Source organism: Antedon mediterranea, chromosome 5, assembly GCF_964355755.1.
Source record: "Antedon mediterranea chromosome 5, ecAntMedi1.1, whole genome shotgun sequence".
Lineage (NCBI taxonomy): Eukaryota > Metazoa > Echinodermata > Crinoidea > Comatulida > Antedonidae > Antedon > Antedon mediterranea.
In genome coordinates, this window is record NC_092674.1 from 3723061 (window position 1) to 3746625 (window position 23565).

A 23565-nucleotide genomic window follows, 5' to 3' on the forward strand; every position below is an offset into this window, starting at 1 on the left:
TAATTCATGCAAAACATAATTGATAGACCTAGAATATATTAAAATCGGGGTGAAAATGAACAACGAATAAGTGGAGATGCGCTCTATTAAATGTGATGAGCTATGACGAAAGAGACAAAAATCCTATATTTTATATTCGCGTGGCCATACGATGACGTCACAATGTCCGGTTAGCCATATTAATGCATGATTCGATATCTACCACTCATCAACTTCCAGAATACGTAATTAAAAAAAAGTTCTCTATGTAGTTTAGAATCTATGACTGTTTAAAAATAGGCATAATTTTGACGAATTTTTGAACTTTTTCACCAGAAACGCGTGCAAATTATTTAATTCGACGTGCTCGTATGACGTAATTTTAAGTCGAAATTGTTTAAAAGTTGGTAACATTACTATAAAAGGCTGAAAAAACATAAATCACGCGAAAAAAATATGTTTTTAACGCTACGTGTGCACCGCGTGCGTAAAAAGTTTCGCGCGCGTGGGAATTTTTGACATGCTCAAAATGACATGAAACGCATAGAAAGTTGATTAGACGTTGATTTTTCGCACGTTAAAATTTTAAACGCGCGTGCGCGCGTAACTTTTTGTGAAACATGCTATTTTTAATCCATAGAAAGTTTGCGCTTGATATGACTTAAATTTTCACAAAGTTTCAAAACAAAATTATGTTTGGTTTTTAGTCTATGATCAATCATTGAAATTCATAAAATCGCACGTAAGTCACGTTGCGCAACTCTGACATCATTCAAAAATAGGAGGTGCACAAGTTCACGTAAATGCCAATATGTTGACAAAGTTACGATATGTTCTGTTTACACGTTTTAGAGAAACGCGACGCACAAAAATGACAGAAAGAAAGAAGTACTAGACATGAAACTCGTCACTTTGACGAGTTAGTTATCCGCACCACGACAAACGCCACGTGCACGTCATACGTTGGAATATTGCACACAGATAAAGATTATGGCATTATGACAAGAACTGAAGAATATGATATGCTGTTAGTGCTGAATTTTGTCAATTTTGTGTCATATAGTATATACAGTGCAAACAGTATAATCTGTATACATATATACAGTGTAGAATAGGTGAAATTACTGGACCCGCCATTTATTCAAATTTTTAACATGGCGACGGTATCAAAATGGAACACTTAGATAGCAATTTCGGAAAAAAATTATCTCAGGAACAACATATTAAAGTGTAGAAGAAATTTGAATACGTAAAATATAGATGCGCGCCCTTTTAAATGTGATGAACTATTACGTAAAATATGAAAATACGACTTTTTTTATTCAACTGGCCATATGATGACGTCAGAACATCCGATTGGCAAAATGTTTACATGAATTCGTATCTACAATCTAATAGCTTCCAGAAAACGTTGTAATCATGATTATCACTTTTTATTCTGACGAGCTATAACAGATTGAAATTTACTGTAAAGATGAAAATATGTGACCCACGTTATTTACATTTTTAGACATGATGACGTTAGAAAAATTAAAATATATTTAACTCATGCGAAAGATAGTTGATTGACGGAGACAATATTAAAATCTCGGGGGAAATGGAATACGTATAAGCGAGATGCGCTCTGTTGAATGTGATGAGCAATAACGAAAGAGACAAAAATCCTATATTTTACATTCGTGTGGCCATACGATGACGTCACAATGTCCGGTTAGCCATATTGATTCATGATCCGATATCTACAACTCATCAACTTCCAGAATATGTAATTAAAAAAAAGTTTACCTCGTAGTTTAGAATCTATGACTGTTTAAAAAAAGGCATAATTTTGACAAATTGTTGAACTTTTTCATTATAAAGGCGTGCAAATTGAACAATTCGACGTGCTCGTATGACGTAATTTTAAGTAGAAATTGTATAAAAATTGAGCAAATTACTATAAAAGGCTTATAAAACATAATTCACGCAAAAAAAAGACGTTTTAGCGCTACGTTCGCCACCGCGCGCGTAAAAATTTGCGCGCACGTGGGAATTTTTTACATGCGCAAAATGTCATGAATTGCGTAAAAAGTTGATTAGAAATTAATTTTGCGCAATTTGAAATTTTAAATACGCGTGCGCGCGTAACTTCTTGTAAAACGTGCCATTTTTAATCCACAAAAAGTTTGCCCCTGATATGACTTAAATTTTCACAAAGTGTCAAAACAAAATTATGCTTGGTTTTTAGTCTATGATCAATCATAAAAAATCATAAAATCGCGCGTAAGTCATGTTGCGCAACTCCGACGTCATTCAAAAATAGGAGGTGCACAACTTCACGTAAATGCCCATATGTTGACAAAGTTAGGAAATGTTATGTTTACAAGTTTTTGAGATACGTTCTGCACAAAAATGGGGGAGAAAGAAAGAAGCAGAAAAAGATCCAGGACGATTACAAGGAGTTATCCGCTCAATGCGGATAACTAATAATACAGAAAAAAAATGTTGATCTCGTACAATAACAAGGAGTTATCCGCTTGGTATACCAAGCGGATAACTAATTAATTGACAGTAACACGAGAACAACGCACAGAGTCACTTACAAAATGAATTTGGACGTGGGGGTACGCCAGTGTGCATAGCACTGCATAAAAATGAGCATTTAAGAAACAGCTGACCAATGCTAACTGTTTACGGTGCTTACTAATTGTATTAGCAAAAAATTATATATACATTATCAGTAGCAAATTATCATTATTAGTAAACAAACTGTGTCAACAATTGGTTTCCACGATAAATTAACAATGTTTACACTAGTAAAGTAAAAGACTTTGATAAGTAGGGCGCTACATTAGAGTTTACAAGCCAGCGTTGTCGTTGATGATAATAAAGGTCTTGCCTTGGGTGGTGTGTTTCTGTTGAATAAATCATTATTTTTTTATATTTCAACCTCAAGCCTTGCCTACACTATCAAACTTTATGTGACAAAAAAATGTGATGTGCCCATATATGGACATCATGTCACTACTATATTTGAGCATATATCACTACCATATTTGGACACATTACACTTTTTTTAGGTCCTTTGGGAAGAGGCAATTTAGATGCGTCACAATCAAAATATAACAATTATGCAATCGTGCAATTAATTACAGTCATACTAAATTACGATTTAAATAGCATATTTATACTAGCACTTGTTACCCAAAAGAATTGGTGATAGTGTTTCTACATGTCATCATGCTTGGGGCAATAAAGGATTCATGAGGGAATCTCAGTACGTCACTGACAGTATCGTATTGAGATCCTCAATAGTAATCAGAATACATAGGTTTAATGATTGTCCACCCCTCAAGGCCTTCCACCACTGCCTCCCCTTGCCTAATTGTACCGCCACTCCTCGAGGCCATCCACCGCCGCCGCCACTCCTCAAGGCCTTTCTTCACCCTGTGGATGAGTTTGACCCTCATTTAATTGAAATCTTTTTCCTAATGATGCTTTTTTCCACCCATTAAGGTCTATCTTTACCCCGTGACATTTTTTTCTCCACCCCTTGATGAGTTCTTTCTCTATCCCATGTTTCTCCACCCATTGATTGAGTTTATTCTTCACCCTTTCATAATTTGATTGACCTCTTGAGGTCTCTCTACTAATTAAGGCTTTTCTGCTTTACACAAAACAAGTTAGTGAATTTATTTGATGGATATATTTAAATATATAATTTTTATCTTATAGTGAAATTATTTTCAATCTGCTGTAGCAGCCTACAACTAGACAGTTATGCCATTCTAATCTTCCTATCTACGACAGAAAGGTAATTCAAAATGTAAAATAACCATGACAAATAAAAGGTATCTTACAATCTTACCTATAAATGATGTTATTGTTAATTACAGCATGAAGGCTTGTCCGCAGTGTATAAACTGCATTCTAGACATCTGTCACACTGAGTTGATGTTATTCAGTGGAAAAATAAATGGTCATGGGTCATCAATTTTAGGTCAAGGTTCATTACTCATGAATATGTGGATAGTATGATTATGAAAGACGAATACAGTACACAGCACTGTGTACAGTATAACATAATTTAATAGTTTCACACAGGTTACATGGAATTAAAATTTAAGAAAAGATTTCAAATTTTAATTATTAATTTAATAAATAATAAAATAATTAATAAATCTGATGTTTTATCCATCTGCAATAAATTTGTGTAAAACAATTTTTATTGGCAATACTGATAATGATTCAAAAAACATAATAATGGGGCCTATAATAATAATGAATATTGAAAATTTAAATTTCCTTTTTAATATTATTACTTCATTATTATGATTATTTTGAGTACAACCATTTGTGTCAACCGGACATAGATTTTACGCTTCACTATTCTCAATACTAATTTACTGTAAATTTTTAATGTTTTTCTTGTTTATTTATATTGTTTTATATTGTACTTTTGATAATGGTTTTGTAATTTTGATATTTAGGATGATTTGTGCCGCAAAAGCTTCAATCCAAATAAAGTTATTATTATATAGATTTAATTTGTTTTAAATATTTCTGTTTTGTTTTGAATCCAAATACTTAAAAAAGATGTAAACATTGCGTAAAGTTCTTCATAACATTTCACAATTAAGCTGCAATATTTTCTTTCTTTTTCTTTCTGAACTATCAAGTCAAGTATCATTTTTGTCATTTGTTTTAAGAAAAAAAAAACATAGAAATTCTGTTTGAAGTCTACATTCAACAATGCGTTGTTATATAAATAATCAGTTAGTACCTACAGGTTGATGTACAATACATGTGTTATTCAATGCAAAGACAGTAGTATGCTAATACTGTACAGGTTGTAGCAAGATTATGAGAAGATGCTTTTGGTAGAGTTTCTGAGACAGACCCTTATTGCAAAAAGATTTATTACTACATAGAGGGCAGCAAACAAATTTAAATCCTTATGAAAATATGCATACGGTAATTTGTTTTGTTAGCATTCAACAAACACCTAGAAATGCATGCATACACTAAAATATATAAATATTTATATTTTAATATCATTACACAAAATGAAGTATTGATAAGTTTAGAATATTATTTTCTAATAAAAATGAAATGAAATGGTTATTAAAATCTATTATGTTTATGATTATATTTATTTTTCAAAATGGGTCCAAACAAACTGTTTAAGCTGCTAACTATTAATTGTTTTTGTATTAAATTTTCTAATTACTGCATAAAAAGTACAATTATCAGAAATCAGAATATACTTAAAATATTTGATGCTCAAATCATCTTCATTTACTGTTAAATAAAGACCTATTAAAAATACATTGCTAATAAAAAAAATACATTGCTATTAACAATAATTGCTATCTAGCTTAAATGTTATCACTTGTAGATTTATTGCAAAGCTTAGCAATTATTGCAATTACATCGGAGGTCACAGGTCAAAAAATTTCAGAATATTCACATTAATACTTTTAATTTATTGGTGATGTCTGGACTGCAACGTTTATATTTTCTACTGACGCCAAATAACTTAAATTTTTTTTTATCATTATCTACTAGCCATCTCTGTGTTTTTTTTGGCAACCTTCCCACAAAATAAAAATTATGTGAACGGCCATTAGACGAAGATCTTTAAGTAGCGAGCATATCTAACTTCATTATTGTAGCGGTAGACCGTCGCTGGTTATGGTAATATACAGCTAGATAAACTATCTTTAATAATTACCCTACTAATACAGGTTTAAGGTCACCTCTGAGTAGTCTAATATTTTGCACAAAATGAGCTACTTACGTAAAGCCTATCTAATTCCACTGGAAAAACAAATTATGAAATGGACGTTGAAAATAGAGGTATATTGAATCTTGTGGTTAACAATACATGCTTACAAATCTTTGGTTCAAATCAAATTACTAAGTTACAATGATTTTGTTCATGGCCAAAACATACCTCATTAATATCAAAATTTAAAATTGATGTAATACATTAAATATTCTAAAAAACATTAATTATGCTTTCCTTTTTTGACTCTTTTTGAAATAAAACAAAAATTATTTATACTACTAGCTTGATAAGCCCTTAACCAAGATAAAAAAAAAAAAAAAATGTAATTGATAAAATTAATACCATCTGTGAGGTACTATAAATCCAAAGTACAGTATTTCAGAACATTTAAGTACAGTATTGATAGTACTCTATGAAATTCAAGAGAAAATTAATTTTTTTGGAGGAGTACAGTATACAGTAGTTATTAGTACGCAGATCTGAAATGTCAAAATACTTTTAAATACTCTCATACCACGTATAAGGGCTTCTATCTACGGTGAATATCGCAATCACAATTTATTATAAACAGAATTAGTAACTACAGTGTACGAGCAGACAGGTTTCGAATGAAGATTACTTTCTCCCGAAGGAGACGTCGTGGTACTTTTAAAGTGTAATGTAAACTTATTTTATTATAAACAGAATGTACTGTACTTACTGTACATTGACCACTGTAGATTTACTGTGCAATTCACTGTGACACAGTTTACAAACCTTTTGTGCCATGATAAATAGCAGATCTCTTCATTAAATTGAATCAATTATTATTTATACTGGGCGACCCGGTTATGATCAGTGGCTGTGATGTATTAGTTATAATGGCTACGTAAATTACAGTCCCACTGTCTAAACCGCTCGGCCACTCACTCGCTAAAAGCATTTTTAATTTCTCAAAACTATAAATGAAAAAAGTTGGAGTGTTTCCAATTGAAGTTACGGTTTGTGGACAACAAATAGGTGTATTTGGTTTATCCAGGTAAGTTTGACACAAACTAGGCCACCAAGACACATCATTTTCATAGAGTGTTATCAACACATTAACACTTCTCACCTTCTTTCAGCACAGTGAATACATTTTAATGACATTTTTGGAAAAAGATCTATTTCAAATAAATCATGCATTTCTAAATAAATTATCTAAAATAAAATAATAATGTTTGGGATGTTTACAAGCACAGTAGAAGATTGATGACAGACTGACTGATGAATAAGATATAATGTCTAAAGCTCTGTCTACACTTTTAAACTAGTTCGAAAAAAAAGTGTGATGTGCCTAAATATGGTAGTGATGCCAAAATATGGCAGTGATATGATATATATATGGACACATCACATTTTTTTTGTCACATAAAGTTTGATAGTGTTGATAGCAAACAAAACACGCTGTCATATCAAGTGGACACATCCCAGATGATCTCAATCCTCGTGTCGTTGGCTGTAGTGTAATGGATCCGAGATCACAAAAAAAAAAAATCAGCCATCCTTTTGAAAAGACTGAGATTACCAGAACTATGGGGTCTTTTTCGAAAGATGCCCTAAGCTATTTAAAGTGCACATGAGTAAAGTTATGATTTGGGTTGCCCTGCCTTAAGCTCTGTCTACACTATCAAACTATTTTGACAAAAAAAGTGTGATGGGCCAAAATATGGTAGTGATATACCCAAATATAGTAGTGATATGACATCATCCTGTCCATGGGCACATCACATTTTTTTGTCACATAAAGTTTGATAGTGTAGACAAAGCTTTAACCGCTCAGATCAATCATCTCTCATGCATTTCCTTTTTCTCAGTTGGTAACTACCTCAAATTCTATTATTTATAAACATGATTTTTCAGTACATGTTACATTAGTATTCAATATTAGGACATTTATTGTAGTCATCTTCAAAACTTGACTCGTTTACGGAACGAGCGGCATGTTGTTTGTGAATGATTGATGGTTCACAGTATACATCATTAATGGAATCCACCATGCGATTTATGATTCTACAAGGTATGTTTGTTGCATGAAATAAATTATGAATAATCTTATTATAATACCTGTTGTAAATCACCAAGGGGAGGCATGACGTAGGAATAATAACAACTCGCAGCTCAATAAATAAAATGTACGTCCCTTGAGGGAGGGGGGTTACTAAGGGATCCCAGGAGGTATTGTTGTCTAAATCTTATAAATATAAACTTTACGATTAATGTTTCTTTCATTTGATGTACGAGAACATTTGGTCGTAATGACAGCTCCTGTAAGCGATGGAATGATCTGCGATGCAAAATCATTACAGAAAATAAACAAGTAATTTATATCCGCACATGTTGCTTTAAATTTCACTATTTCGTTCATATTTTTGACGATTATTTTAATTTTATCGGTATTAATTGTTCATTGAATGCTTTATAAATTGTGCAGGTTCCAAACAGCTCTCAGGACAATTACTGATACTGAATATACAAATCTAAGGGATCAGATCATTTACTCTACTGCAGTTTACTGCAGTAACTACATTTTTTCACTGCAATATGATTTTAGCTTGTTTCAATGTAGAGGTTTATGCATACATAAAAATGTTACTGCAGTAACTGCAGTAGAATCATTTTTCTTCATAACAGATAAAGCAGATAAAACTAAAGAATATAGATCACAATGTATAGTATTAGAATTATTTTTCCAAATAATATAGATCACAATGTATACTATAAGAACTACTGTTCGAATAAAATAAAGCATTTTTTAGATCATAGAGGATATTAATATATTGAGTTCCTTGTGGGAACATGTTGAATGCTGTGTCTCTTGCAGGTGGTACAGATCTGTCAACGATCGCCTCTAGGATGCTGTTATAAGCCTGAAAACTAGGTCTAGTCAATCAATGGTCTAAAACAATACCATCATTTTATGAGACTCACACAGTGGCTATTTAAAAAAAGTAGAACATTACTAAATCATATTTGTGATTTTATATTAATGTTCTACAGTATGGGATGGAGGGAGGGAGGTGTACTGTATCTGGAAATCATAGAAATTGATTGGTTCCTTTAAGTTTGGAGTGTAGTCCCATCCCAGGGAGCCTTTATATTATATTTGGATATACTGTATTTGCAATGGATTTATCAAAGCATTGTGTCTGAATTTAGTCAAATTAGGTGGGATATACTCAAGCATGGGATTATTCTAGAGTATAAAATGATACTAGAGTATGGAGATACTCATGTATGGGATTATACTAGAATATGGCATTATACTAGAGTATGGGATTATACTAGAGTATGGGATTTTACTAGAGTATGGGATTGTACTAGAGTATGGGATTGTACTAGAGTATGGGATTGTACTAGAGTATGGGATTTCACTAGAGTATGGGATTATACTAGAGTATGGAAACTCATGTATGGATTATACTAGAGTATGGATATACTTGTGTATGAGATTATACTCGAGTATGGGATTGTACTAGAGTATGGGATTATACTAGAGTATGGGATTATACTAGAGGATGGGATTGTACTCAAGTATTGGATTATACTTGTGTATGGGATTATCTTCATGTTTGGGATTATACTAGAGTATGGGATTATACTTGAGTATGGGATAATACTAGAGTATGGGATTATACTTGAGTATGGGATAATACTCGAGTATGGGATTATACTCATGTCATACATGTTATATTATTTACTTTCCATTACTAAATCATATTTTATTTTTTAAAGCACTAGACTAAATCAAATGCTATATCCTATACATTTCTAACTTACTTAACAACATTCTTAGACAACCACACCACAATCTTAAATGTCGTTCCAATATAAAATCATAATGAAGAAAGAAAAAAATATTTTTTCTGCAAAAAAAAATGTTTCGAATTACAATAAGTTTATTGGAATTCTATAAATGCGCTACCAATACAGAAAATCAATTTATTGAAGTAAATTTTACGTAACATGATCAAGAAAGAGAAGTATCGTAAGACTGACATATAATTTATAGAAAACTATTTTGTTAAGAATCAAGACACACTTTAAGTGCCATAGTTTAATGTTGCAGTTTAAAGCTTTTAAAAATATTCAATTTGCTTACAATTTTTTTTAAAAAGGGAATTTTCATAATAAACCAAATTTCAACAGCTAGACTGGAACCAACAAGTTTAGTGACACAATAATTAACTAACAAAATCTACTGTAAGTAAGTAAATCTTGCTCTGTCTACACTATCAAATTGTGTGTGAAAAAAATGTGGTGTGCCCATATATGGACATGATGATGTCATATCACTACCCTATTTAGGCAATTCACACATTTATTTGACAGAGCATAAGACCTTAACAAAATATCACCTGAAACATTCTATTTATATTAACGTTAAATGGAAAAAAGGATTAAATTTGTTAAAATTTATTCTTCGACCACTTCCTCAATCAGAGTGGTTATACTGTACTATATGCATACTAATGCTGCTAATGCTAAAAAACATTGTCAATGACTTCACCTACTTTAGTTATATCATAGTATTTAGTATTCAATGGTTTAGGTCTACCCTTTTAACAGAAATGAATTTATCTAAATGTTAATATTTTCATTTATAAATTGCAAAAGCATGATAGCCTTTTAAAAGGCATTTGAAGACCTAATTTAGGAAGGAAAGGAATTAATTTACTAGGAGTAGACCCTGATGATGACATGTACAGTAATGACAGTTACATTCTTTAAAAAACTTGTAAGAATTGTTTACTGATAAAGTTGAAAAAAACAAACATCCGAGAAAGTTTTAATGGAGAGAAGATATTTAGCTTTACCTTACTATACAACACAAAATTGGGACAGGATCCGAGAAAATGTTGAGGGTCAGTCTATATCAGTACAACCGAACATTGAAAATAAATCACTTTGAATGTGTTGGGAAATAGGGGGTGGGGATGAGAGGTGTAGGAGGTTTAAAACTAGAGTCAGCTTATACTAGTAACGAAATAACTTTCAATTATTGTTTTGTTTGAAATTAAACATTTTTTTTTATTGAATCCTTCATTTACAATGAAATAGTGAACTGTGAATTTAACTGTTTATAAACAGCCCATTATATAATATTTTTATTATAATATTAGTACAGTAGATGCTTGGTAAATGTGTGACTAAGATACAGACACAAAAAAGAAAATTGTGATGTACAGGAATAAAAAAGTATTCAAAATAAGTTACCTTTGGTAGCACGGAGCGAGCCAACACAGGGTCCAACGCCTGTAAGTAAAGAACAAAATCCATGATTGATAGCTACTACTACTACTGCAGTACTACTGCAGTAATTAAACACAATTCCAACGTACTGTCAACAATCGAATGCATATGAAACAGCAAGCAAATAATACTTGTAGGTTGATCAACTGTGTATGCCAAATGTTTGTCAAAATGGTACGTTCCAAATATTATACTCAGCTCTGATGCATCAATCGATGGCAATCGAGCACTGCAAGTGGTCAATGTTCAAACTACAAATTCTACTGCTCAAATGTTAAGTGTAATAGGCAATATATGTTTACACTGTCCGTTGAGATGAGAAGAAGTTAATAAAATCTAGAATGAGTATGAGAAAGCATCCGAAAAGAAGCGACTTGGCAAGTGTTAACGTGTTACGGAGTAGGTCAATTTAATTGTCAGCATTACTGAGGTAGTGGAGCGAGCAGATTTGATTAATGACTCAGATACATTAATTATGCCAGCTTGCCTGACGCACACGTCGCTGCTTCAACAACCTACATATTTTATAACCAATTTAAAGATCTGCCTACACTATCAAAATAGTTTGACAAAAAAGTGTGATGTGCACAAATATGGTAGTGATATTATCAAATATGTTAGTGATATGACATCATCATGTCCATATATGGGCACATCACATTTTTTGTCACATAAAGTTTGATAGTGTAGACAGAGCTTAAGATACTGTATATTCTTTCTCGTGAAAAGTATTTTTTTACATTTTTTTAACATGCCATTTTAATGTCACATAATTTTTTCCACTTTGACCAAAAATAGGATTGAAAAAAATTAACAATCTGCAATTTAAAGTAACAAAATAGTAAAATAGGCTGCAGTGCCAGCCAACCGATTTTTGGTTGAATTTAACCGTTTATTTTGTCTTTTTATAAATGAAAAAATTATTTTTTTCGTTTTCTTTCTACAGTTCTAAGTGATTAACTTTATTTTAAACAAAAATAGAAAATGGCCAATCAAAGTCAAAGTCTGATTTTATTCATCTTCATTTTTTGTGTTCAGTGCCATGGACACTCTGGCCATGGTCGCTGAACAAGACAATCTTTGACTTCATCAACATCACAAATTGTCTTTATCATCATTCTCATCATTTACCTCCACAACTCTAACACATCATTAGCAAACACAAATTCTTAATTTTTAATAAAAGGTTAAAACTAATTTGCTTCCATTACGAGTCATTCAGTCTTCATTAAAACAGACAAAACTCAGATAGGTCAACTACTGTACTAATGAATACTTTAAAAAAAATTTTTTTTAATTTAATACGAATTCAAGATTTAGATAAATGAACAGTGGTGTTTGTAGTCTCTGAGTGCCGCTTACCTGGATAAACCAACATTAGTCTCTCTCCCGAATAAAGGAATACATTCGAAAATAACAATATATATATATACCCATTTCAGATAATGGTATAGTCCATTACCAAAGTGACCTCAACACACCCAGTTAACATCGTCATCATTTTCTATACCATTTTCTATACCATTTTCCGACGGGATGTGATATTTTAATGTATATTAGTGTTCATCTATTCATAATGTATTCCCCTCTTCAGAGAGAGAGGCTATTGTTGGTTTATCCAGGTAAGTTAGGCATGAAATAGAAGTAGTGCAAACACAATATTACTGTAAACAACCTTTGTTTTTTTTCATGGAAATTATATAATCTAGTGATTGATTATTATGTGAGGTTATATCAAGGATACCACCGAGGTAGTTGTAGATTGGCTAGAGGACTAATTTCAAAATGGAGTTCTTCATGAAGGAGAAGACTGACAAAAAGTCTTTAATTTGAGATCTACATCACTAATATTCCCACAAACTTGCCATTTCCCTGTCAAACTCAAATATTTCAGTAAATTAATTTATAGTAAGTCTGTACAAGTCAATAACATCGATTTGCAGGTGTTGCTAAATCCTAACTAATCTCATCAAATCTCTTTGATCTTTTTAATTAATTTCACAGGTCTGTTTAATAATCAATATTTTTACACCTTTTGCTTGCCACATTAACATCCTTTCTTGATGACATAGACTTTTTTCCTGGTGGCATACATACAGTATTTATCAAAAAAGAAAATATTGGTTGTCTCAATATTATACTGTAGCTATACACTCGAGGATTGAAATAAAGGCACCGCCTACCAAATCCTTTGTAGTAACTCTAGCCCACATTTTTAGGTTAATCTATAATCTCTTATACTTTCTTTATGTAATGATAATTCCCTATTATTTATATATAGTGTCAACAACCCAAAATCCAAGTAAATTTTATTGCATACTGTATGAAAATAAATCATATCTCATCATATCTTAATTTTACATTGTATGTTTCTGTTTGTTGGGCAGCCTATCTCAAGCTTTTTGTTGGGATTAGAACAGCATAGCCTCTTGTTGGCTAACAAACCTTGTTAGACTAGGTCTATGCCTTGATTGTCAGACGATCGGGCCCATGGATGATCGGATACTAACACGTGTGGACCAACCAACCAAACGAGGACCAACCTAGAAGTGAACTCGTCTCTGTTGGCCCTGATGTTAAATTTAACAAAATAAATATCAAAGTAATGATGTCATTTTAACTGTAGGTGAAAGTTGGAGTTCTTCTTGGGCTGGGTCAAACTTAAAGTCTTTATGACTTATATGCCCCCCACTCCCGCACATAATCACCTCATTGCATTTATGTATGTATTTTATTATATTGTGGAAATAAATTGAAACTGAAATTGAATACAACCCAAGCACTTCCTCTTTGGATCTGCCCTGTTAACGCATGCCTTGATCGGCACTGAATTTAGCCTTTACCTTTAAAGCGGCTCTTGTTCGACCCAGCCTTTGTTGCCTCATATCGTGTATATCTGGACATTCAAGGGTCAAGGACAAAGATTCCACATCTCCATTGGGAATCATCATATTAGCAGCATCTGTCGTGTCTTTATTGTCATCATTAAAATCAACAACCTCATCTTCCTCCATCGTTGCTCTACCAGTAGTTAATAATGAAAAAAAGAAAAATTGATTCAACTGGAGTTTGAGTGCTATAATGCTAAACATGGATACACATACAGTACACATGTATAGGCCCATATCGCCACAAAAAGGAAACAAAATTGGGTTTTGACCTAATGTTGCCGTTCAGTGAATACTGGATTTCCCATTTTTTTTATGCTTAACTAAGCCTACTACGCTACTTTTCGTATCAATCTATTATTTTGTGTTCAACAAATATTTCCTTGCACAATTTAAAATTGCGCAAGAAACTTGCCCTAATAATATTTCCTTGGGCAATTATTTCCTTGCGTAATTTCAAAAAATTGCGCACAAAACATCCAAGCAAGGTTTGTGGCATATAATAGCAATCGCTAGCTAAAGTTTGTTGATTGATCTAGATTGTCCATTTTTATTTTTACTTGTAAAGTTATATGAAAGGCTAGTAGTAGGCCTGTGTTGTGCATGCCCTCCGCAATTAGGTATTTTTTCTGCTAAATTTGACGTTACACTACAGACCTTGCCTGGATGTCACCTGCCTCCACCCCACTCACTGCCTGGTGCCAGGCCCAAGCCTACTTGTCTACTCCTCCTCCTCTTCTAGGAGACTAGGCCTGGCCCTCTACCTAGCTAGGTTTCTTACTTAGCTAAAGTTCTCAGTCATAGACTAGGCCTCGCCTAGTACTAGGCCTACTCCAAGCTAAGCCTAGGCTACTACTAGTAGTAGGCTAGTGTACTAGCCTATTTAGGCCTAGCTAGAGGTTTATTAGCCAAAAATATGCTAGCTTTGCTGTTCTATCATTATTAATTGATTTGTTATAAACTTACACAATTGTTATTATTATTGTTTATACTAAATAATCAAAACTCTGCCCCCATCATCATGATATAAGACAATTAAATATTTTGTTGTTTACACACACGGCGACAGTATATGACAGCTTCCCCCCAACGTAGGAGGTATATTCAGAGCGTCATTCTGACGACTGGGAGCGCATTCTCTCTCTACTTCTCTACGGAGCGCCATTTATGCCTTTATTAACTTCAATAATAGAAATAGTACTACGGTAACTGCTCAAGTGGACCCAATTTAGCACCAGGGTAGCACAGTGATATAAAATAGAAATAAAAGTCACTACTTTTAATATCGTTTTGTATATACCCATATCACAAACTGAAACATCTTGGCATTCACATTGATTCAAATTTATCTTTTTCTTTTCATGTCAATAAACTCCGTTCCAAACTGGGCTTGTCCATCTCCATCTAGTATCGCGTACTCGGTCATTTCATTAATAAACACACATCCATACTCCTCTATAACACTATAATCCTCCCACACATTGACTATTGATGTAGTGTTTGGGGAATCAGATCGAATATTGACCGAATACAGACCATTCAAAATAGAGCACTTCGCATTTAATATCCTTAAAGCTCATCCTCTCACACCAACTAACATTTACAACACCTTAAGTCTTCATACAGTCCAAGATCGCATGCATCTACAACTGCCTTGCCTAAAGGTCTGCAAATGGTCTTGCTCCAGAATACCTTGCCCTGCGTCTTGCCAGAATTCCAAATCATCGATGTACCCGAAGTGTCAGTGAGAGGAAATTTGTCGTCCCTTTCCCTAAAACTGAAACTTTTAAGAACAGCTTCATCTATAGAGCACCAACATACCTGAATTTGCTACCCACCAAACTAAGAAATGAGGTAACAATAAATAATTTTAAGTCTGCTCTAAAAAAAAATGTTATCCCAAAAGAAAAAACCCAACGTTTTTTTTTTAATGTCTGTATATGCTGTTTAGGGTCACCCTCACAAAATAAGGTTTAACAAAAAAATAAAATAGAAATAAAGTCACTAAATTTTAATATCTGTTCGTATGTTAATACAATGTGCTTAAGTGAACCCAATTTGGCCCCACACAGTGATATAAAATAGAAATAAAGTCACTAAATTTTAATATCTTTTCGTATAAAACACTGTGCTCAATTAAGTGGACACAGTTTGGTACCAGGGGAGCAGTGATATGAAATAGAAATGAAGTCACTCAAGTTTCAATCTTTTCGTATGTTAATACACTGTGCTCAAGTGGACCCAATTTGGCGCCAGTGAATTTTTTTTTTAAATGGAAAATAATGAATAATGTTTTTCTTTTATTTTGAAAGAGAGATATTTTGAGGATTGTAAATGTCAAGTGGAACTTTTTTTAAATCAGAAACAAAGTTGCATGGCATTATTTTCCATTAAATAGACTGCCATAAAACCTTGAAAAGAGGCCCATGTGCTCCTTCATTTTTAGTACTCTTGGGTGGGCTTCTTTTCCACATGGAGTTCTTTTCGAGATTACTTTTGTAAACTAAAGGAGGGGAGTTTCTAGATTCCCGCCCGGAAAATTGTATCTTTACATGATTTGAATTTCTAATAAAGATAAACAAAATCAAAATGTAACCTTTAAATTCAATTTTGTGGCGTGTTCACCGCGTAGGACTAACAATACCATCTTCCCCATTAAACCTGCACAAACTCATTTGCATAACAACGCAGGGCTTACCAAACTGTTTAAAATAGCTACAAGGTCCCTAGAAATGACACCTATTGTATTTTGAAACATGATATATAAGAGTCTTCACTACCCCACCATGATTGGGGCTGAGCAAAGACAGTTTTGAAAAAAAAATTATTGAAATATGAAATTAAATATTAAGTCTCCAGTTAAGGTAGAGCTAAGAATGAAAGCTGAGTCCCCAGAAATTATGAAACGAAATATAAAAGTCATTAGGACCAGCCATACAATGGTGATTGTTTCCTAAGTGTGAGACATGCACGGGAATTCAACAAATTATGAAATACAAACAGAGCTAGCACACAAAAGCCTACTTACTAATTTTAATATTTCTATAATTTAGAAAACAATTAGATTTATCATATCACCTTTGATAATAATGTTAAATTTCAACTATCCAGATGCGAATTTTAGCTTGGGTTTTGAAAAAAATCGACTTCATAAATGCTTCAATTTCGAAGATCTGCTTAAAACATATTTATTTATTTATTTATTCTGCCATAAACTTTTATTCACAACATAATATCAGTAGGCCTATGAAACGGATATTTAAAAATACACTATAATGTGTAACGGTAGAATTATAATTATAATGTAAAAGATTAACAAAATAAAAATTGAACAGTGTTGTGTGTTGATCGCGAATAACTAACAATACCATCTTTCCCACAGCACATGTGCACACTCATTTGCATAACAAACGCACGGCATACCAAACTACGATGAGATAAAATTAATTCTCTTCTAAACACGTAACGAAGAGAATTCCCATTTTTAACATTAAAATAAATTGAGGGCGCTAAACATAAAATTTATACCATCAAAGCAGTTGGCGTGAGCCAAAAAATAAAGATGGTAAATGTGCTCTCCCTGCCAGCACTATAGGCCCTGTCACATCACCAGATGCATTGATGTTGTCGCCTCATGATGTGTGGTGGAAAGGGGGGACGTCTGATCTGTGAACCCCAAACACAGTGGCTCGCATAGCCTTAACTCTATTCCACCGACCAGCGTGGGACTCGAACCCACGACATACGTGTTGTTAACACGACGCTCAGACGACTGAGCTAACTGATCATTTTGGTTTTAGCAAGGTTAATAGGATATTTATGACTTAATGATCAATTACGTAATACACGTATAAATTGACTATTATCAGCTTTTCAGTCATGTACTTGGTGGCGTAACGGGTAATGCTCAGTTTTGAGTGCTATCGGCTGGGGTTCGAACCTCGACGGATATTTTTTTTTTTTTAATAGAGATTTGTGACACTGTATTGTCGAACATGGTACCATACCGGTAGGTATTCAAATATGCTTAATACGAAAAGATATTAAGATTCAGTGACTTATTTCTATTTTATATCACTGTGCTCCACTGGCTCTAAGTTGGGTCCACTTGAGCACAGTGTATTAACATACGAAAAGATAATAAAATTCCGTGAATTATTTCTATTTTATATCACTGTGCTCCACTGGCTCTAAGTTGGGTCCACTTGAGCACAGTGTATTAACATACGAAAAGATTTTAACATTCAGTAACTTATTTCTATTTTATATCAATGTCCTTCCCTGGTACCAAATTGGGTCCACTTGAGTACAGTGTATTAAAATACGAAAAGGTATTAAAATTCAGTGACTTATTTCTATTTTATATCACTGTGCTCCACTGGTGCTAAATTTGGTCCACTGAACCAGTTACCGTAGTACTATTTCTATTTCGGAAGTAAATAAAGGCATAAATGGCGCTCCGTAGAAGTAGAGAATGCTCGATCGTCGAAATGACGGTCTGAATATACCTCACGTCAGTCAACGTATTTTTAAGTATGTAGAGGGCAATTTATACTTTAATATTCATAAAAAAATGATACAGTGAGTAACAATAAAACAATACATTTAATAATAATGTACTTAAGTTAGCACGTGGTATAGGCTAAGCCTAATAAATACATATAAAGTACAATACTTGCTAAAGTAAGAAAGTATAATGCAATCACCAATAAAAAGCAAACAAAAACAAGACAAAAGTTGAATTTTTGACATTTATTTCACATATTTTAATGTTTATGTTAAAAACATCACCCACCCATCCGGTGACCTGTGCACCATGGTATAAACTTAGTGTGTAAGGTTTCACTTAAACAAACAATAAAGAACAAACATTTCAATATGATTATACCATCATTATTTATTAACCGTCGACCTTTATTTTTTTCCTTTCAGCAACGCTCTCATGGCCGCCTGACACCAACATGGGGAAGCTCCTAACAACAATAATTGTTGTGGCTGGGATACTATCCGCCTTTTACGTCTATATACCAGTGCCCGAGGATCTTGAGAATCCGTGGGTATTCAGGCTGCTTGGTTGTCTAGTACGGTGTATGCATTGGATTGTAAGTAGGCTACAAAAACAGCGTGTACTAAACTATAGCACTCACTATAGGGTAGTAGGCTATTATAAGTTCTTTGGCTATACTGTGACATACTACTAAACTAACCGGAGGATGGTTTGACCCTTGACCCACGCTCGATTCAAACCGCTTGGAATACCCATCTAGCGCAGTTTATATGTATTATTGATTGTAGGCTTAGAAATTCACTGCCAGTCAATACTGCTATGTAAATGGAAATTATTTTACATGCAATAAGCCAGGCCCAAGGAGGTAATTGGCGCAATAAAGCACACATCAGTGAGTGACCCTGAAGCAGTACAGTAGAGTCAGCTGCAGCTAGCTCAGTAATTATCGCATCGGTGCACACACACACCCTAAACATGCGCAGTAGGTACGATTTTTCTATACACTTTCGACCAATCGGTTACTGACATACCACATCGAGCTTCTAATCTTCTGTCGATGAATTTACTTATATGTAACTTTTCTTTGCAACAAATAGTCAATAAATGTGCTTACTGTATTTGTTTACTGTTTATAAATTATTAATATATTTCCAATCGATTTTTCCAAATAGATGTACTATGAAGTCAAATACACGGACGTTTCTTCTGGGTTATTTGCCGATCGACTACAGTTTCCTATGCCAGAAAATAACAATAACTCATTGACAGTGACCACGACTGAGTTTGACGGTGTTCGTGTCATTTTATTCCAACCTAACCTACCTACCAGCAAAGAAGACCAGTTACTACCAGCTATTGTCTATTTTCATGGCGGAGGCTTTGTTTTGGGCAATCCGGGTAGGTTGAACAGAAAGAAGAAACCCGTTGTGCTTTCTGTAATGAAATATATTATAATTAATTATTTATTAAATGCCTTTTGTTATCATTGCAGATATTATGTATAAAGTAACACAGCGCATGTGCGTGGAACTACAAGCGGTAGTGGCATCTGTGGAGTAAGAGTTTTTCTTTTTTTTTTATTTTAAAAAGTGTAGCCTAAAACGTTTTTAGAAATCGTGAGTCCTGTACTAATTACTAAACCAGTTTGTTCGGAATAAACCCATCTATACAGACTACATCGCTGCGAAAAATACCACCAGTACTGTGTATTATTACATATTCCGCGGTGTCTGTTAAAAGGCGTGGAACTGTACGTGTCGCAGCCACAGATAAACTATTTGATCTCCTGAGCTGAGCATAATGTTGTTACTATTGCCTTAGTTTAATTTCTTCCTTCTCTTACAGCTACCGACTTGCACCAAAGTACAAGTTTCCAGCAGCATTTGAAGACTCGCTGAAGGCAACAAAATGGCTCCTTACCAACGCAAAGAAGTACAGCGTAGACGCCAGAAAAGTTGCGATAGCTGGGGACAGCGCGGGAGGTTTATTATCGGCTGCTGTCAGTCAATTCATAAAAGATGACCTCAATGTTCCGAATCTTTTATTTCAAGCTTTAATTTATCCAACCGCGCAGCAGATTGATGTCAATCTACCGAGCACTCAGCAGTACCACGCCATATTTGGCAACAGAGGTATTGTGTGTAAACATGATATGGCAATGTTCATAGGACTATATGCCTTTGGTGAATTCAGACAAGACTACTACGATGCATTCATGACGGGTACATTGACGTCACGTGAGTTCAGAGAGACGTCAGAGTTGATGCAGTACATTGATCATGACGTCATATTGAAGTCTGGCGTTCGATCCAGACATTACGTAAAACCAACGTCACAGACAGACAACTCTAAATTGTGGCACGACCTAAAAGATGTCTTATTGGATGTACGTATGTCGCCGTTGTTAAGGAAAGACATGTCCGGTCTACCCCCAGCTTGGATAGCAACTTGTGAATACGACCCTATACGAGATGATGGCATATTGTACGCACATCGACTCAAGAATGACGGCGTACACGTGAGCTTTAAGAATTACGAAAAGGGGTTTCATGGTGCTTGGATGTCAGAGTTCAATTTGGTTGTTTATAATGAAATGATGACAGATTTTATGGTTTTCGCTAAAGAGTATATAAAACCCAAATAAAGAATGTGTGTTAATTAGCTAAAAACCATCAATGTTATTTATTTGTTAATATGAACCAAATATTTTCACTATGGAAACTACGTGTGACGTGTCGGGGGTCGTCGCCTGCTATTTTTTAGGGGTCCGATACTCGGAAGGGGGTGGGGTAGGGTGGTTGGTGGAAATGGACAATGCAAAAGATTATAGGACGTCAAATTAAGTTCAGTACTATATTTCACCATGTTTACCCCTACCCCCTACCCCCTACGCCCTACCGGGCCTTAAAAATCCTATCCGCTCCGCCACACGGGAGTGGGGGGGACCGCACATCCTCTACCCGATAGAAAAGGCAGCGTTTTATATCTCAGTTTGATTTATTCCCTATTAGTACCGTAATTCGTCAACGAAAATAGCACAAGATAGCATATACAATACTGAAACAACAGTTGTATTTGTTGTCTATCATTAATGTTGTTTTTCGAAATACAATGTTAATTTGAATATTTTTACATTGTACGATTTTTATTATATATATTTTTTTCTAAATCTTCTGATTTTTTTCCTAAAGGGGGCTCTTTGGAAATAAGTCCTTTATAACTATAACTAACTTTCATCTTCCATTGACTATCCTTTGTATCTCGTTTGTTGCCGATGTGTAAGTTGGTTTAAATGTATTGTTTTATTAATCTATTTAATGAATAAAATTCAATAAAAAATAAATTTAATAATAAGTGAAGAAGAATTAAAATAATAGGCCCTAATGTACAATATTTTATAAAAAGGAAAATCTTTTTAAACTAATGTTTAAATGTTTTATTGTGTAATGTTATTATGCAAATAAAATAAAATGAAAATTTGTGCTTACATTTTTTTTGTATCCAATATTTTACACAGAGGCGCCACAAAAGAGGTGCAACCACCTTAGCTTCCTCTCATTTCAAATTTCGTTAATGCATTTTCTATTTAATTTGGAAAACCGGCCGGATTAACAGATCATTTATTTAAAGCTCTTTTTTACACGCTGTAATAAAACAATAAATCATTTAATGAATTAATGGTTGCTTAACAGTGATAAGTAAAATGATATCTCTATACGACGTTAATGGGATAACACTTATAAAGCTATGTCTACACTATCAAACTTTATGTGACAAAATAAAAGGGGATGTGCCCATATTATATGGACATGATGATGTCATATCACTATACCATATTTTGGCATATCACTCACAATCGTAGTTGGTCACATTACATTTTTTTTGTCACATAAAGTTTCAGTGTAGACAGAGAGCTTTAAAAGACGTCGGATCAGACTCTTTAACAGTTCCATAAAATGACAACAAAAAGCGTTGTTTTTGACATTCATTTAGTGGTAGGTGAATATTAAAAACTTCCCACCATCATGATCTGTGCACCGTGTCACAAAACAAACAATAAAGATTCAATTGATATGATTAAAACCGGCGGGGTCATTTTTGTCTGATTCCTCCCGCCAATCGCTCGCCGGTGCTGCAGACATGGGGAAGCTCCTAACAACAATAATTCATTAATTGTCGTGGCTGGGATACTATCCGCTTTCTACTTCTATGTTCCAGTGCCCGATGATCTTGAGAATCCTTGGATATTCAGATTGACGAGTTGTTGGATGCGCTTTATGCAAAGTATTGTAAGTAGGTGGATCATAGATAAACCGCTACAACGCAATACTTATATAGACATTATTGATTGTAGGCCTAGGTACCAGTCAATCAACACTTTAAATGGAATGAATGTTTGCTTATTAAATATTAGGCAATAAAAAGTTGCAATACAAAAGGCGGGTCCTAGATAGAGGGCGGCTCAGAAAATAGTAATTATTTTGTCTCATCGGTGCCAATGATAATACTAATAGCCTTCGGCTTATTACATCTATCTGATCGGCGGTGCACCATGTCCAGTTACGCGCGCGCCCAGTAGTACCGATAAACATGAGCACGAAGAGTTATATTCAATGACACACATTCGACCAATCGCTGGTTGACGTTTTTGTTGAATTGGCGACGATTACTTTATTATTTAACTTTTCTTTGACACAACAATTTGCTTATGTTTTATTATTTTAATGCATTAATATTTACAGTTACCGTAAACCGATACAGAATAGCCAGTACCGTAACGCATAGGCCAATGCCCCTGGTTTAGGAACCCTAAGTAAAGCCTGTTTTCCTGTCAACGTTATTCGACGCTCGTCGTTGACCGTTAACAGTTCAACGACGATCGTTTTAAAACGATCAAGTTGAAATGATACCGATAGCGAGTACCTTTTCCTGTAAATCGTTAACATTTCAATGTTTACGTAGATGATCGCCGATTATTGTTAACGATAGCGTCGACTAACGTCGACAGGAAAACAGGCGGTTTTTTTTATAGCCTTTTTCGACATATTTTAAAGCCTTGATGCATCTGGACACTGCTCAGGGGCCCCCATAAGCTCCGATGTCCCTGGGCTTAGCCAGTGAGTATCGGTATACTAATAATATTTTCAATG

General features: G+C 34.0%; 2 protein-coding genes across 4 annotated transcripts in view; one reads left to right on the plus strand and one right to left on the minus strand.

Annotated features, from left to right (window-relative positions):
- The window catches only part of LOC140050155 (uncharacterized), a 41269-nt gene extending 27236 nt beyond the window's left edge, over positions 1–14033 (minus strand). For 2 of the 3 annotated variants that reach the window (XM_072095221.1, XM_072095224.1), the window contains exons 1-2: positions 13864–14033; positions 10985–11023 (exon numbers count right to left, since the gene is read on the minus strand). In XM_072095221.1, coding sequence (XP_071951322.1) covers positions 10985–11023; positions 13864–13971 — 147 coding nt within the window. In that variant the 5' untranslated portion in view covers positions 13972–14033. Of the gene's footprint in view, positions 1–3826; positions 3984–10984; positions 11024–13863 lie in introns of those variants that run through there. The other variant, XM_072095223.1, reaches the window with a different exon arrangement.
- Positions 14034–18824: 4791 nt separating this feature from the next.
- On the plus strand, positions 18825–21896 carry LOC140048810 (neutral cholesterol ester hydrolase 1-like). The gene is made up of 4 exons (XM_072093602.1): positions 18825–19010; positions 19588–19813; positions 19908–19971; positions 20261–21896. Exons 1-4 carry the CDS (start codon positions 18870–18872, stop codon positions 21057–21059), a joined length of 1230 nt encoding a protein of 409 aa, XP_071949703.1. The 5' UTR covers positions 18825–18869; the 3' UTR covers positions 21060–21896.
- The last annotated feature ends 1669 nt before the right edge of the window (positions 21897–23565 follow it).

Coding starts and splice junctions, on each gene's coding strand:
- LOC140048810 (XM_072093602.1), top strand. CDS start 18,870: ATGGGGAAGCTCCTAACAACAATAATTGTTGTGGCTGGGATACTATCC. Junction 19,011..19,587: donor TACGGTGTATGCATTGGATT/GTAAGTAGGCTA, acceptor TTTTCCAAATAG/ATGTACTATGAAGTCAAATA. Junction 19,972..20,260: donor GCGGTAGTGGCATCTGTGGA/GTAAGAGTTTTT, acceptor CTTCTCTTACAG/CTACCGACTTGCACCAAAGT.